Source organism: Nanorana parkeri, unplaced genomic scaffold (genome assembly GCF_000935625.1).
Source record: "Nanorana parkeri isolate BGI_ZX_2015 unplaced genomic scaffold, ASM93562v1 scaffold968, whole genome shotgun sequence".
NCBI lineage: Eukaryota > Metazoa > Chordata > Amphibia > Anura > Dicroglossidae > Nanorana > Nanorana parkeri.
Window position 1 is genome coordinate 242,431 of NW_017307236.1, and position 17,709 is coordinate 260,139.

General features: G+C 44.8%; 1 protein-coding gene across 1 annotated transcript in view; it reads right to left on the reverse strand.

Annotated features, from left to right (window-relative positions):
• Window positions 1-7,193: 7,193 nt before the first annotated feature.
• The window catches only part of VGF (VGF nerve growth factor inducible), a 10,960-nt gene continuing 444 nt past the window's right edge, over window positions 7,194-17,709 (reverse strand). The window contains exon 2 of the mRNA XM_018566681.1: window positions 7,194-10,023. Coding sequence (XP_018422183.1) covers window positions 7,925-10,021 — 2,097 coding nt within the window. The 5' untranslated portion in view covers window positions 10,022-10,023 and the 3' untranslated portion in view covers window positions 7,194-7,924. The remainder of the gene's footprint in view (window positions 10,024-17,709) is intronic.

Here is a 17,709-nt window from a genome sequence, read left to right on the forward strand (position 1 = left end):
TGTTTCTGTGGGTTGATGAACCTTCCCTCCCCCCCCCCTTCAAGTGGTGCCCAGGGGCATGTGCCATACCCTGGATATACCACTGTATGGGGGTTTTTCTCCCACTGACTACCAATCTAAAGGGCTCTTATCCACTGACCACAATGTAAGCGGGCCCTCCATCCATTGACTAACAATGTAACAGGGCCACTAACCATGATTGTAAAGGGCCCTCCATCCACTGACCACAATGTAAGCGGGCCCTCCATTCACTGACTACCATTGTTAAGGGGGCTTTTGGCCTACGATTACTAAAGATGAGTGAAATTTTAAGTTTTGATTGATAGTTCTGCGTTGTTACACCAAAATATCACCATTTTGCTGAAATGTACTGTAGCCAAGGAGGAAGGCAAAAGTTGGAAGTTAGAAAAAATGGTACATCTAAACCTCTGATTTTAATGCATACTGTTGACAGGGCTACTTGTTTGGTTGCAGGCTGGCTGGCAGGTTGAGGCTGGGGAATTTTTGTGTTTTGTAAAAGTTGGAAGTTGTTTTTTTATGGGTGCATCAAGTTATGAGTGGCTCCTGAGGGCTAGGGAATATCCTTTTGAAATATTCCATGTATATTGAATTAATATTTGCATAATACCTCCCAAGAGCCAGCCCACTGCTTGTATCAGGGCTGAGGGCTCTTGAGAGGAGTACTGAGGCAAGATGCTGTGATGTTTTCAGGAATCTATGTACAGCACCCTGTTGGCTCCTCCCACCAACAATGATCTGCCTGCATTGCATAGAGGAGCACAGAAACCCAGTGATGACACTACCAAGTATAAAATAAGGTATGTGACTGTGTAATCCTGATCACTAATATCTCACATAACCCTTTACCATGTAATTGTACTTTAATACAAGTGAGTGTCTTGTGTGAGATCCTCGTTGTGTGTCCCTACCATTAAATTTGCTCAGCAACACGATGCAAATTGCCGGATTTGTATTGTCTGAGAGCGACGGGGTATAATGTGAAATTCACTTTGAAATGGCTGTTAATGTTTTAGCAGGAGGAACTCTGACATTTAGAGTATTGTGAGATGAGCCGCGCTTTTCTTAACGGAGAACGTCTGCTGGGCTGAGCTGAAAAGCGCCCGTCAGGCTTGCTGGCCCATTATTATTTATTGATGACCCCCCCAAATGTGGAAAGCAAGTTGAATGCCAGTCATAGATCACTACAACCACTAGATGGCGCTGAGGAGCATAGGACTTTGCAGAGGAACAGGCAGAGTGAGTGACTGGCATGGGGCACGGCCTTCTGCATGGAAAGTGTCCACTGACCACCAATGTTTGGGGGGAGACTTTTTATATGGTTACTGACCACCAATGTTTGAGGGGAGACTTTTTATATTGTTACTGACCACCAATGTTTGGGGGGAGACTTTTTATATGGTTACTGACCACCAATGTTTGAGGGGAGACTTTTTATATTGTTACTGACCACCAATGTTTGGGGGGAGACTTTTTATATGGTTACTGACCACCAATGTTTGGGGGGAGACTTTTTATATGGTTACTGACCACCAATGATTCGGGGGTGGGGCATTATTTACTGCCACTGGTCAGCAATGTCATAGGCCTTTGTTTCCCTCCCATTAACTACCAATGTAAGAGGCACTATCAGTCTTAGTTGCATAATCCTTACAGCTATGTTTTATGTCACATACTCCTAACCCCTGCGCTGTATGTGCTATGCTGCGTGTTATAAACTGCTGAGTCCTTTACTCCATTCTCTCTGCTATACTGTATACTCCTCTCCTCTATATGCTATATTGTAGCCTACTCCTGACCCAGGCATTCTATACACTATGCTGTACATTAGATAGTCCTGACCCCTGGACGCTATACACTATGCTGTGCATTACATAGTCCTGACCCCTGGACACTATACACTATGCTGTGCATTAGATAGCCCTGACCCCTGGACACTATACACTATGCTGTGCATTAGATAGTCCTGACCCCTGGATGCTATACACTATGCTGTACATTAGATAGTCCTGACCCCTGAACACTATGCTGTACATTAGATAGCCCTGACCCCTGGACACTATACACTATGCTGTACATTAGATAGCCCTGACCCCTGGACACTATACACTATGCTGTACATTAGATAGCCCTGACCCCTGGACACTATACACTATGCTGTACATTAGATAGCCCTGACCCCTGGACACTATACACTATGCTGTGCATTAGATAGCCCTGACCCCTGGACACTATACACTATGCTGTGCATTAGATAGTCCTGACCCCTGGATGCTATACACTATGCTGTACATTAGATAGTCCTGACCCCTGGACACTATGCTGTACATTAGATAGTCCTGACCCCTGGACACTATACACTATGCTGTACATTAGATAGTCCTGACCCCTGAATTCAATACACTATGTTCAGATCCCTCTACTTTATGTTTATGCATATGTTGTACACTATACACTCCTGTGCTCTATATGCTATGTTGTAGGTTACTCCTGACCCAAGCATTCTATACACCATGTTGTTTGTTATTTAGTCCTGACCCCTGGATGCTATGCGCTATGCTGTATATTAGATAGTCCTGACCCCTGAACTCAATGCACTATGTTGTATGCTATATACCTCCTTGTTCTATATGCTATGTTGTAGGCTACTCCTTAGCCATGCATTCTATACATCATGTTGTACCTTAGATAGTCCTGACCCCTGAACTCAATACACTATGTTGTACATTAACTAAGTCCAGACCCCTGCACTCTATATACTGTGTACATAGTGCTAACTGCACTTTATATACTATGTTTTTCATTACATAGTCCTGATCCCTGCACTGTATATTGTTAGGTTATATGTTACATGTCCTGACCACAGTGTTTATACTTGCTGAGTAGTACCCGTTGCTGAGTAGTACCCGTTGCTGAGTAGTACCTGTTGCTGAGTAGTACCCGTTTCTGATTAGTACCTGTTGCTGAGTAGTACCCGTTGCTGATTAGTACCTGTTGCTGAGTAGTACCCGTTGCTGGTTGCTGAGTAGTACCCGTTGCTGAGTAGTACCTGTTGCTGAGTAGTACCCGTTGCTGGTTGCTGAGTAGTACCCGTTGCTGAGTAGTACCCGTTGCTGAGTAGTACCCGTTGCTGGTTGCTGAGTAGTACCCGTTGCTGAGTAGTACCCATTGCTGAGTAGTCCCGTTGCTGAGTAGTACCCGTTGCTGAGTAGTACCCGTTGCTGAATAGTACCCGTTGCTGAATAGTACCCATTGCTGAGTAGTACCCATTGCTGAGTAGTACCCGTTGCTGAGTAGTACCCGTTGCTGAGTAGTACCCAAAGGACGTTATCCTTTACAGTGGATTCAGACAGAGTGTTAGCTCTATGTCTATATTCTGTGCGCAGGTAACGATGACATGGTATTTAGAGGTAATTTGTGTTTGCTTTGGGCTGAAAAATATATGGGTGTATACCCCAAATAGTCTGGCTCTGCCCGTGCCCCTTTAAGCCATGCCCTCTGTGTCTGTGCGCCCCTCTTTCTCTAAACCTGGGAGATCCATAATAAGCGCATGCATACTAAGTAATGTTTACATCTAACACTTCCAGGTATGTATTACCTCTCACAGTGATCACGATGCCTTCATCTGCTTCTTTTCTCCCGGGGGGGAGGGGGGGGGCATCATCTTTGTTCAGGGTCACCATCTACTTCCTGGACTGGCTGCCATCTCACAGATGACGCAACCTTTAAATCTTGGTGTCTGTTCAGTTCTTTGCAAATGCTTGTCACCGATCCCTGCTAAAGCCTCTCACCTTAGGTGTCCTGCTACCACGTTACAACATACTGTCCGATCACTGGGGGAGGGGAGACTGGGGAAACACTCTGTCCTGTCTGCAGTAGACCGATGCCATCATCTGAGCCTGAATATCCATATTAATCCCATAGACTCGGGCTGAGAGTCGCCTTCAGCGGATAGAAACAATGTTGCAGAGCAGAGTCCAGAAATAAATTCATTTTTCCTGTTTTGCAACATTGTTTCTATCTGCTGAAGGTGATTCTCAGCCCCGGGCTATGGTGTTGATGATTGAAAGGAGCAGTTGCTTAAAGGGGAACTACACCCTCCCATCCTTTGCAGCCAAGGAGAGCGCCATCTTGGCCTCTGTTTGGATTGCCTCTGCTATAGTGCTGCACATGTGATCAGATACGACACCGGCCATTTGGGGGCTCGAAGGTTTGGTAGAGAGCTGCACATGTGATCAGCTATGACACCGGCCATTTGGGGGCTTGAAAGTTCGGTTGAGAGCTGAAATAAGCACACAGGCAACCTTGACAGTCGCCATACCTTGAAAGTAACTGCTTTTGGAGACTGGTAAACTGGTGCATCAAGTTCAGTACTTTGATTTGGTGTTAATCACTTGCAGTGTCCTGTGCAGCAGGGCTCAGACTGGGGTAGGGAGAAGCAGAATAAGGAGCCAATTAGATGTGCTGCACTGCAAGTATCATGCTGATAGGAAGAGAGAGCAGAGTGACAGAGAGATGAGCTCATCACTATGCTATGGCATGATCAGAAATACAAATCGTTAGACGGGTAAACCAGCTCCCATGTATGTATTTCATCCGTGTCGTTATCTGTGTGCCTGGAGCTTAGCTTTTATCATCTGAAACAGTGTTGGGTGATACTCTGAAAGCCATAAACAGCAGATCTTATATAGCATGGGGGTAGGAAACCTCAACACTCCAGCAGTGGCGAAACTACTAATCACATCATGTCATGTCTGTGGCTGTCATTCTTGCAATGCCTCGTGGGACTTGTAGTTCCACAACAGCTGGGGGGCTGAGGTTCCCTGATGTAGCATGTTTGTAGAGACGTCGGCTGTAGGAAGCTGTGTCCAGATGCGCAATATACACCACACACATAGGATTTCTTCTATGTCTATGAGTCGGTAACACCAAACCTGGAGAGGGTGAAAAGACCTCCTAGTAGCTCAAGCAATGACTTTCTGAAAGTCGGTATTTACATAGTGCTAGGCATCCCTCCCCCCACACCTTGTTTGGGGGGGTAGGGGGGAGAGAAAAAGAGAGAGAGAGAGAGAGAGAGGAAGAAAGAAAAAGAGGAGAGAAGCAAGGAAGAGAGAGAAAGAAAGGAGAGAGAGAGAGAGAAAAAGGAAAGAAGAGAGAGAGAGAAAGGAAGAGCAATAAAAGGGGAGGAGAGAAAGAAAGAGTGAGGGGGGAGAGAGAGGGAGAGAAAGGAAGAACAATAGAAGGGGAGGTGAGAGAAAGAAAGAGTGAGGGGGGAGGGAGGGGGAGAGAGAGAAAGAGAAAGGAAGGGATAAAAAGGAGAGAAATAAGGAAAAGTGAGAGAGATAGAGAAAAAAATAGAAAAAGAGAGAGAAAGAAAAATAAAGGGAAGGAGATAAAGAGAGAGGGAGGGAAAGAGAGAGACATAGAAAAAGAGAGATGGAAAGAAAGAAGCTTCACCTGCAAACTGTGAAGATAAATTGCTCCTCAGTGCTTGGAGCTACAGAGGTCAGTGGGGGCACAGAGCAGTTACATAGGGGGTAGGGGAGAGAGATAAGTGCCAAGTCTCTAGTTCCAGGGTAGGCAAACTCCGGCCCCCCAGCTGTGGACTACAAACCCCAACAGGCATGACTACCAGAGGCAGACGCATGATGGGATCTTTAGTTTCAGCACAGCTGGAGGGCCAGAGTTTGCCTACTCCTGCTCTAGTTATAGAGGTTTACAGCTTCTGTTGTGAACTTTGAGGATGAATTGCTCCAGAGGCTGCAGCTACATAGGTCAGTGAGGGCTTTCCTTTTGAAGTTTATGTAGTGCTGGTGAGATATTGTAAATATCGGACTGTCCATAGCCCGGCCAGACTTCTACTTTAAAGCAAACGTGTTGCTAACAAATTAAATTAATAAATATAAATACAAAAGATGAAAAAGGGCGAGGTGTAGAAGAACAGCACAGATACGCACCGGCCCCACTGTAGATGGCTCCAAGCTTTGCAGATATACATCTGCACCACACTTCACTCATTGGATGTACCAGTCATGGGACCGGCAAGTATTATTATTGTTCTTTGACAGGCAGCCCTTTTGGTACATTTCCAATTTCGGCCAGCGCTTACCTTTAAATGATCATACCACCCCTTCTCTCTTTTTTTTTTGTCATCATCCCCAGGCCCACAGGCTGTTCATGGGCCCAAATAACAACCATAACTCGTAATAAAATAGTCAGCTTTATTTCCTTAGCAAAAAAGTATTCATATGATATGTACAAACAGGAGCGGAGAGAAAGCTCTTTTATTAGCAGGGAAAATACCAACAGTATCACAGAACAAGGCTACAGCAGCCAAGACACCGGGTGGAGGGGAGGATTGGGCACATGCATCCAGAGCTACTCCAGAGAAGAGGGGGACCTCAGGCAGGGACTGTGGAGGGGGCTGTGGACCCCAAGGGCTTCAACTCTGTTATATTTTTTATTTTTTTAGCAGGGAGGGGGCGGGCTTACAAATATTGTGCTCAGAACAGAGAAAGGTACTTTTTTCTTCCTCTCATTTCCTTGAGTATCAGGACCTAACCCTTCAAGTGTATGCATTGTATCTGCTGTAATGAAAGCCATTATGTATGCTTGAGAGCGCAGACTGTAAATTCACAAGGTGGCACGGGGTTCCATATTGTCATGTGGTGACATCTTTCCTAAAAAAAATAATCACTGGGGGTTGGAATCCTCTTCATCTCATTGCTGTGCCTCTAGCACAGCAATGATTTAAGGAGGTTCCTAGATCCATCCCTGGGTTCCAAGATCCATTAAGGGTTGTAAACTTGGCACTAAGCCTTGAGCAATATGTGGGGCCATGGTGGATCCATCACAGGGTTCCTAGATCCCTCCCAGGGTTCCTAGATCCATCCCAGGTTACCTAGATCCATCAAGGGTTGTAAACTTGGCACTAACCCTTGAGCAGTGCGGGGAGCCATGTTAGATCCATCACAGGGTTCCTAGATCCATCAAGGGTTGTAAACATGGCACTTGAGCAGTATGGGGGGCCATGTTAGATCCATCACAGGGTTCCTAGATCCATCAAGGGTTGTGAACTTGGCACTAACCCTTGAGCAGTATGTGGGGCCATGGTACCCTTATTGTTCATAAAACTCATTACGTCTTGGGGTTAACATGATCTGCCTAGTGTTCATGAAATCTGGAACACGAGACATGTAGTCACTCTTGTGAATTAGCAGTCTGAACACTTGCATTCCTGTATAAAAAGAAAAGATGGCTGTACATGACAGGTAAACTTGCATTCCTCACCTGTAAATTTAGTCCATCATCCTAAGGGTTGAAGAACAACATATCACGGTCTAAAATATTCTACTGAATACCAAGAAAGTGAAATGTTTTTAGTGCAATAGTTTATATAGAATGAGTACCGAGTACCCCGATGCTAGGCTATTGAGGTAGGGGTACATTATTTTGGACGTGGGGCCTTGGAACTTTTTACAGAGTAATATGTATCCAAATCCTACAGTATTCCTGATCACCACCAGATCTCCAGTTTTTAGCCATACCTCTAAGAAAATAATTGACTGGACCACTAATATGTCAAATGGTTGACCATTAAAACAGTATGCAAAGTCACCTTCAAATAATGTAGTACTCTAAGGTAATACTGGACAGCAAAGGTGATATTGTGGAATCAGTCATTACACTGATATGCTCAGGCACTGAAATGTGGAATCTACTAGACAAAGAATTCATCAGTGTATGTTGAGTTGGTTTGGGTTGGATGACATCCATGTGGGTGAAGATCGTTTGGGGGATGCAAATTGATATTTGTCTATTAATTTTCTCAGCAGTTGTGTTGAATGGAGTTGGACTGGATTCACTGTCTGGGTTCAGAGGATTCTGAATGGGGACTGAGGTTATATCACTGGAAGACCTCAGGGTGGGTCATCAGGATCCTCTCGATATAGTTCTCCATCTCTTCCTGCTTATCCTGGTCTTCGGCAAAGTAGTCACTGTTTGGTGGGGCCGGTGGCTTATAGTAGTATCGGGGAGGGGTTTGGAAGGGTCGAGGCCTCATATAGCCAGCGAAAGGTAATGGGCGTGAGCGATATCTGCGCGGGACCGGTTCCAAATACTTGTTCCAGCTTGACGGGGGCACCTTATTCCAGGTGGGTTTTAGAATATCATTCCAACTTGACTCTGGCACCTTACGCCAGCTTGGGTCTGACAGCTTATTCCAGTTTGGTTCTGACATCTTATTCCAGGTTGGATCTGACAGTTTATTCCAGTCTGACACTTTATTCCAGCTTGGTTCTGACACTTTATTCCAGTTTGAGTCAGGTATCTTGTTCCAGTTTGAATCAGACACTTTATTCCAGCCGGGGTCTGTCAACTTATTCCAGTTTGAATCTGGCACCTTATTCCATCTTGAATCTGGCAACTTATTCCAGCTCGGCTTTGAAAATTTATTCCAGTTTGAGTCTGGAACCTTATTCCAGTTCGAGTCTGACCCTTTATTCCAGTTCGAGTCTGACCCTTTATTCCAGTTCGAGTCAGGCACCTTATTCCAGCTTGAGTCAGGCATCTTATTCCAGCTTGAATCTGGAACCTTGTTCCAGTTTGAGTTTGGGACCTTGTTCCAGTTTGAATCTGGCACCTTATTCCAGTTCGTGTCTGATACCTTATTCCAGATTGGTTCTGACTCCTTATTCCAGTTAGACCTTGATGACTTTGTCCAAATTGGCCCTTTCAGTTTGTTCCAGGTGGACGGTGACAGTTTATTCTTATTCCAGGTTGGATCTGATGATTTCTTCCAGGTTGTGTCTGATACCTTATTCCAAGAAGGTTCCTGTTCTAGTCTTCTTCTAGGATAGTAAGTAGCTTTTGGAGAATCTGGCCAAGATTGTGGGGGAGTTCTGGTTCTTTCGATTCTTCTTGCTATGAAATCATCTCTTGCTTTCTTCTTTTTCATCCTTCTCCTTTTCCTCTTTTCAACGTCATTGATGATATCTACTACATCGTCAGCAGGGAGATGTAATCGGCTAGATAGCTCAATCAGTTTATCGATAGTCTGTGGATCCACCTCATCATCATCTTCAGTTGACCGTTTCTCCAGTGTATTTTCTTCTTCATCCTCAAACAGAGGCTGTCGATCCCCCCCAAAGTCCTCACCTTGGTAGTCTTGTTCATTTTCTTTATTTTCTTCATCATCTTCTTCCTTTTCTTCCTCATTTTCCCCTTCATTTATTAGGTACTGAAGGAGAAGATCCTGAGCTACATTGGCAAGTCTGTCTCCTTCATCTTCTTCCCCCAATCTTCTGGAGGTGTGTGGCACAGGATTCAGGGGGCTCCTTTTATCTTCTTCTGTCTGCTCTCCAAATCCCAACATCTCTCTTATTTCTTGTAGATCATCATTCTCCGGACTGTCATTCTTATCAGGCTCCTGCTCTCTTTTTGGAGGGGGTTTGAAAGCTTCCAGTTCCTGCAGCAGGGACTTCACAGTTTCCATATCTCCTTCATCTATCTTTCCATCATCACTCAGTGACTCATCATCATCATCAGAACTTCTTGTTCTGCTCCTCACTCTTTCTGTTAACTCACTCTCGTCTATCTTGTCGATCTCCTGTTTGACAATCTGTTGGTCATCTACAGATGGTTTTTCTTCTTTGTTTCGAGGAGCCTGCTCTACTTCCTCTGTGTTGAGTGCTTGAAGAAGAACAGCCGCCAGAGCTTTCGGACTTATGTCTTTAAATAATTCATCTCCATCATCAGAAATGGATTCAGACTTGACCTCAGCAGTTGCTCTTTCTTGGATGTCTTTCCCCTCGCCATGCTGGCTTTGGGCAAGCGGTGGAGTTTCTTCGTGTCTCTCGGGTTGGAGAGAATGCTCAGAGTCACTGTGCGTGATCTGGTGATTTGCTTGGTAACTCTGCTCTCCGCTCACAGGGATAGCATGGAAAATGGAGGAGTGCACGAGGGTGAGGGTAAGGATGAGAAAGATAGGGGGAGCGTGGAACATTTCTGGGTAAATACAAGGAAGGTAAAGTAGGGGTTGGGATAAAGTAAATTTGTAAAACAAGAGGAAGGGGTAGGAAGATAAAGTAATAACATAATTGTGAACAGAATTAAATATTGATCAAATCAATTAACAAAAACATTTATAGATGAGGATGAAGGGGGGGGAGGGAGAGAGAAAGAGAGAAAAAGACAATGTGTTTATTGGCTGATAAAAGCATTAAAGCATCACATGATTTTAACTCACTGTTGATAAGAAATACATTCTTTCCTGGAAACAAGAAACATCAGTGATGGACCAGAGAGACTAGGTGGGGGTAGAGTGCTGTGCTAGCACAGACAGAGGGAGAGGAAAGAAGATGTATTGTGTCTGCGTAGGAGTAAGTGTGGAGGTGGAAGTGAGGAGAGGGGGGGTTGGAGGGAGATGAGAGAGGGAGTCCCATTGTGGAAATCCTTTAGGTCTTTCCCAAACCCCCTCCCTTTTTGGAATCCTGCAGGTGTCTCCTCCCGTTATAAAATTCTGCAGGTCTCTCCTACGTCTCGCCCCCCTCCCACCAAGAAATTCTGCAGGTTCCTCTAAATTCCCTCATTCACGTCGATGCAGAATTACCAAGGACTCTCCTTAATTGACAAGACACAATCACAATCAAGCAGCTCCATCCTTGTTTTCTCGAGTATGGCTTTCTGTGTATCTCTCACAATCTCCATTCTGTGCTGCACAATCATCCCGTGTCTCAGTCTCTCCTACCACCCACCTTTTCTTTACATTTCCTCATTATCAGTCATCATTGTTGCAAGTAGAAAGCAGGGACACCGGCACTCCAATATAAAGCAGAAGTCTTATTTATTTGAAGAAAAACAACATGTCACAAAATGCATTTTGTGACATGTCGTTTTTCTTCAAATAAATAAGACTTCTGTTTTATATTTAGTGCCGGTGTCCCTGCTTTCTACTTTATATGACGGTTGCTGTCCGTCGATCACCTCAGCGCCCGATCTTTTCTTCATGGAAACGAGCGGTCAGTAGTGCGATGGGTTCATGGATCTAATCATTGTTGCAAGCACGCACACAGCTATTTTCCGATATGACCAATTTGTCTTTCACGTACATAGAATGCTGCACTAGTTACTGACTCTACCTTGCTACACATGAAGGACTGCCATCAGTTTCGACACTGAATACAGACTCGTCCCGATAGCCATTAACCTTTTATGTTCTAGACATCTGCAGTTCCTGTTACTTCCGGCTCACCATATATGGGCATATCCCTCATTAATAACGACAAAAGATCCAGTCATTACTGAAACGACTGCCCACCCACAGCAACTAAAAATATTTCCTTTCGACTTATCTGTCCAAATCATTTTATTCTTGGGTGGCAGATGGAAGATTCTTACTTTAAACATGAGTGACTCCTGCAAAGGATAGCACATGTGTGTCCAGTTCTATATAAGCAACATTTGACATCACCACCACGTGATAAATAACTCAGTGCTTGGCCATTTCTACATCAGCTTTTCCATAGAAAGTGGCTTGTGGGTCACATGGGAGATTTATCTTCCTCAGATGGTGCTTGCAGCAGTCACTCAGGTTCAAAACTACCTACCAGTCTTAACATTTAACCAAGGCAGGTGTAATATCATTTATGTTATTTCATGGACGGTTATGCATTTACCCTTTTGTATTTAGCTATCTGGTGTTTAACTAATGGGTCAGTCCAACCAAAAACTGTTGAGTTTTTGGTACATGCTAACCTTGGGGGCACTACTGAAGAGATCTCCGTGCTGAATCCTTGTCTCTGCACCAATGCTCATTAAAAATGGCTTACACCATGTCTACTTGGTTATTATTTATTGTATATTATGCGGAAGGAGATGGAACACACAAAGCTGGGCAAAAACACTCAAATATCCTAGGTAGACGGACACAGAGTTGGGAATTATAGCAGGGAGATCTTGCTTTTGGAACCAGTGGTATTGACCGATCCTAATGGAACTTACCATCTAAATCCCCCACCATAGGATTGCCAGACCACGTTAAAATCAGTTGATATACGAGTGTCTTTTTGGATTGTGGGGAAACCCGAGGCAAAAATATGAAGGCAATGACATTGACCTAAGTCAGGTTGCAGAACTGCTCCACATAGGAAATGTAAGCCACACAGCCACAAGAAAATGTGAGCAAGAGGGGAACTTACCAGCTCCATACAGACTGTGTCCTTGTTGGGACTTGATCCCAGAGCATTACTTTTACAAAGGTAAACTGCTAACCACTTAGCTCTATGCCATGCTGCCACTGCATTCTTTACTACAGGCAGTTTGTAGGCACCTGACCATCACACCTATATGACCTTGTTGGCTATCCTATTCCACTTCCCATTCAGCCAAAAGAGCATTTGGGAGGTCAGGTGCGGATGTTGGATGTGTCGTCAAGCTATGTTGCAATTCAGCGCAAAGGTGTCCAGCAGGGATAATGGCAGGACTCTATGAGGGCCACTCGGGTTCCACCGCACCAAAGGTGCCCAACCATGTCTTTATCAAACTGGCTCTGGGAACAGCCATGCTGGAAGAGACACTGTTGCCACAAGGTTGGAAGCGCACGATTGTCTAAAATGTCTTTGCATGTTGTAGCATTGACAGTACCCTCCAGTGGAGTCACCTGAGCTCAAACAAGTGGACAGGTGTCAACATACTTATGATCATATAGGTAGGTGTGATAGTCAGGTGCCCACAAACGTTTGCCATATAGAGTATCTGTCAATATTTGCATTCAGAGTATTATTATTACGTTTACATTCCCCATTCACTTTAGGTGTTCAGCCTTACCAGCTGCATATTTTTGGCCAGAGGTGTCGTATACCAGTTCTCCCGGCCTCTACGAACCACCTAGCCAGTGGCTTGATTGACCTGGTAAATTTTACAATGTGGACCATTATAATCAGGTTTCCCACACAAAAGAAGTGAATAAGCATTTTTTGGCAGTAAGGGGGGCATTTCAAAATAATGAGGAGAAGACAAGTTGGACTTGCCTACTCCCTACAGCCACTACAGCCACTTTGATGGTACCATACCTGTGATCACAAATTTTGCTGGTCACGTAAGAACCATCACCTTGTATAAAGTAAAAGTGTGTAATGCAGAGGTTGGCCGCAGCGGAACTTTTCAGACTAAAAACATGGCTGACAAAACTTGCCCACAAATAACTTTGCGTGTAGGAGGAGTTTGGGCAAGACTTGGGGTGGGTTGTAGACCAAGCTATAATGCTTAACTGCAGTAGAGAGAAGTGAAGTCAGGAACCTGACTGTGTCATCTGGGGGAGATGTCTGGATTTAAAGACTGGCCACGCAGAAGGTCAAACCTTTTGGCCGGTCAGCCAGTTCACATATATGCATTTCAACTGGTATATATACCTGTTTGCCTGGAGTACAGCTGTCATTCTATATGGATTGTCTTACTATGGTCAGCTTTGTATATACACAACACTGCCCCGGTACAGGATATGTGGTTGCTGTAGGCTTAGTGTATCACCATTGACCAATGTGATTGGGCCCACAGTCAAGCGGGGTGTCCGTAGTATGCACAAAGCACCCTAGACCAAAGAAAAGTGGGAGAAGGTTAGTGAACCAAATAAACATTTTGTATATTTTGGGTTTGCAGACCCTAAAGACAATTCATATTTATCAGCTCCGTGGCTCTTTTACTATCAGGATTGTGTATCATGCAATAAAACGTGTGTTCCCGTGTTTCCGGTTCTCTTCTGCTCAGGAAAACCCTTCCAAAGAGAAACCTCTCTCACGGGAGCAGTTTGTCACTTGTCAGGGAACATCCGACATCTACTTGTATCTGGATCAGTGTCACGTACCATGCGTGGCCTGACAATCTGGGATTTCCCCCATCACGTTCCCCCTCCTCCCTTCCTCACAATCGTCTTAACTCTTGATCTGTTGCAGCATCCCATGTGCACACTCTGCCCGTAAACATATAGTGCGGACAACCGGCTTTTCCGGATCTACCATCTACATGGATACGGGAACAGGACACGCCTGGGTCCTCAGGAGAGGCATTTTATCTGCAAAATATGCTGTTTCTATAGGAACATTGGATGAGGATTTCGAAGCCCCCTCCTCTTCCTTTCCATCCCCCAGCCTCTGTACACAAGGATGCTGCATCAGACACTGCAGAGGCAGAGGTGTGTGGGAGTCTGCCCCCTCCAATTGGAAGGAAGGATTTCCCTCTGTTACTACACACAATGGGGATGCCCCGCTGCATTCGATATCGGAAGGGGGAGGGAATTTATCCAATCCTCTTCTAGCAAATGTTTAACTGTTTACTGTGGATCTTCCAGACACCAAAATAGGTTCCATAGAGCAAATGTACTCACCCCAAGAACAGAATCCCTTCTGGTAATGGGAAATATTCCAATTTGTACCTGACTTGCACGTCATTGAATAGCATATAATGTCTACATGTGCATATATGAGTTTGTATTTGACCCGTGGTCACCCATTGCTGGCTGTGAGAAGGAAGAGGGTGGGGCAGGTTTGTCAGCAGAGGAAGAACCCTATGGGGCAAAATCTTTGGATAGTCCCAGATCTCCAATCTGATTGGTCATGCTCTGTAAACCAGGGATTGAAACAGAACTGCACTGAAATCATCCCTTTTCAGGTCTCCATATCCCAGTCCATATACCACCATTGTCTCTATCACCTCCATTTCTTCCTTCCTCTATACCACCATTGTCTCTATCACCTCCATTTCTTCCTTCCTCTATACCACCATTGTCTCTATCACCTCCATTTCTTCCTTCCTCTATACCACCATTGTCTCTATCACCTCATGTATACCCCTATCTGCTCCATTTCTTCCTTCCTCTATACCACTATCTTCTCTATCACCTCATGTATACCATGCTGTATTGCTGTATTACTTCTTCTACATCATCACCTTCCCTATCGTTTCTCTGAAAACTGCTCTACGTCACCGGCTTCCCCGTGCCGTCTCCAGTGCCGCCTGCCTTGTGTTGAATCTGTTCCATCTAATCAGAGTCAATGTTCAGAGACGATTTGTTCTCTGTCATTCCCGAACTGTATCCATGCCGTCAGTGCTTCATCCACATTTCAGTGTACCGAATCAATTTCCACCCCGTCACAAAACGTTGACAGGCAGAAATGAAGCGACTGTTTAATAATTTGATGCGCCGGTGATGGATCCGTGATTGCGCCGGCTGCATGCAAATCTCTGCATATTGTTACATCGGCATAAAGCGGAAGGATCGTTACCTTTCATGGGAAGGGAGAAAGCCCGTCGTCAGTCACATTGATCGCTCCTGATTCATAAAGTAGCAAGAGCACTTTAGGTATGCTAAAACAGTGTGGACTGAGAGGCCACTATCGCATGCTTGAAGTACATGTTAGGATGCCTTCAGTGCTGCTTAATGCTTGTTGAATCAGGGGCACTGCCAGTGATATCTGTGACGCTTTGCATTTGATACATAAGACTTTCTTTCCAGTGTTATTGTCTATGATACCCAATCATGGCTAGCAAAATGCACGTCACCGGGTAGCTTCCAGCTTTACTATAAGCAATTTCTTTTCTTTTCCCAGAATGCAGACAAATATAAATACATTTCTCTATATCAAATACATTCTAATGACATTGCAACAGAGCTTAGCCCTCCGGGGGAACCTTGTCTATCTGGCATTTATATGTCTTCCTGATGGACCTTTAAGGCTCATTGCAGGGCTCCGGTTTCCTCCCACCATCCAAAAACATGTTGTTAAGGTAATTGGCATTGACCTAAATCGTCCCCAGAGTGTGAACGTGTGCCACTGCATGGCTGTTGTGAAACGATCGAGTGTCAGCACCAGTCGGCAACAGACGTGTGAATGTTTCCTCTGTAAAGTGCTTCGGAATGTGTCAATTGCAGACCAATCGATGAAATGAACAGTTTAACCTGCTAACATACAAAGTTCTAGTTATCGGGTGTGATGGGTCCACTGAGAACGTGCACAGTCTCTGAGAGTGCAGAATTCCTGACATGCCGAGCATGAGCAATGCTAGAGGATAGAGGGAGAAAGCCAGGTCGGCTTCTGTAAGGGAAGGCACGTAGAAAACGCAACTATGTGCCTGTACTGGACCGGTAATAACAGCTGTCATCACTCATATTAATAATATGGGCCATCACCAGTATGCAGCCTATAAGATATATAAGCTGCGATGGTTGCCAAAGTATTTGGGTGATTTTCATCTCTTGCTGCTAAACAACATCAACTCTTGCTTGCAACCTCCGGTGAGATGGTCTTCAACAAGCGGTTAGGTCTCCCCAAGATTAAACCTGCCCAGGTAGCCTAGCTTTAAGGTTCTAGTTCCAAGCCCGATGTGATGAAATTTTTAGCGTTACAATGTATATTGAAGTCTTGCTTCAAGAGAAGCTACGAATCGGCAAACATGGCAACTATCGATGGGCACTTCTAAGTGAAGGAGTAGTGCCCTGTTCTCATTGAAAGGGGAACTGGTGGTGACTGGTTCCGTCACACCAAAATCGTATTGCCGCAAGAGATGGTCACGCTGGTCAATAAAAGGTAGGATATGAACCGTGTCGATGGACATTGGGTACTGGGTGAGCGTCATTTGGAAGTCACGGAGCACTAATGCTGGGGCGTTCTAAATGACGGACAAGTTCCCATTACTCAAAGAAAAGAGAATTGTCTATGACGGGTTCTATTATGCCGAAATCAGACTGCCACAAAGGATGGTCACACTGGTCAAGCAGCACCAGTTAGGATATCATCTATCTGCCCAACCTTAACACTGATGATGGGCATTAGGCACTGGGTGGCCGTCATTTAGAAGTCAAGAATTGATAAATCTGGTACGTTCTAAATTATGGAATGGTTCCCTTTGGTCACAGAAAACAGAATTGTCATTGACTGGTTCCATCACACCGAAATCAGACGGCCACAAAGGATGGCCACAGTTGTCAAATTGCCAGCAACGAAAGGTAAGCTATCACCCATCTGCCCAACCTTAAAACTGTTGATGGCAACTGGGCAACCCTCATTTAGAAGTTAAAAAATGCTAAATTCTAAATGACGCATTCTTTCTCTTTACGCAAAGAACAGAGAACCCTCCGAGACCGGTTCCATCACACCAAAATCAGACCGCCACAAACAAAGGGTGGTCACAGCGGTCAAAGTGCCAAAAACCAAAGGAAGGGTATCACCCATCTGTCCAACCTTAAAACTGTCAATGGGCACTGGGTAACACTCATTTGGAGGCACTAATCTGGTACGTTCTACATTGGTCACAGAAAAGAGGATTGTCATTGACCGGCTCCATCACACCGGAATCAGACTGCCACAAAGGATGGTCACACTGGTCAATCCCAATTTGCAATGCCAAACGAAGTTCATACATTACCTCTAATTCTCACACATTCGTTAAACTGTTCTTCCTACAATAACCCGATCCTCACCAACATCAAAATATCATTTCCAACACCGACACATACGCAACTCTTCTATTAGTCCACGACTACTTCCACCTGATGTTTCTCTCTCTTTCTCTCACTCAGAATTCCATCTACAAGCACCTATCATCACCTCTGCCAACAATTAGCAACTTCAACGCACGTCACAACTCATCGCATACCAGGTGCACACATCCAGACATAGTTATGGCAATGTGCCCCCC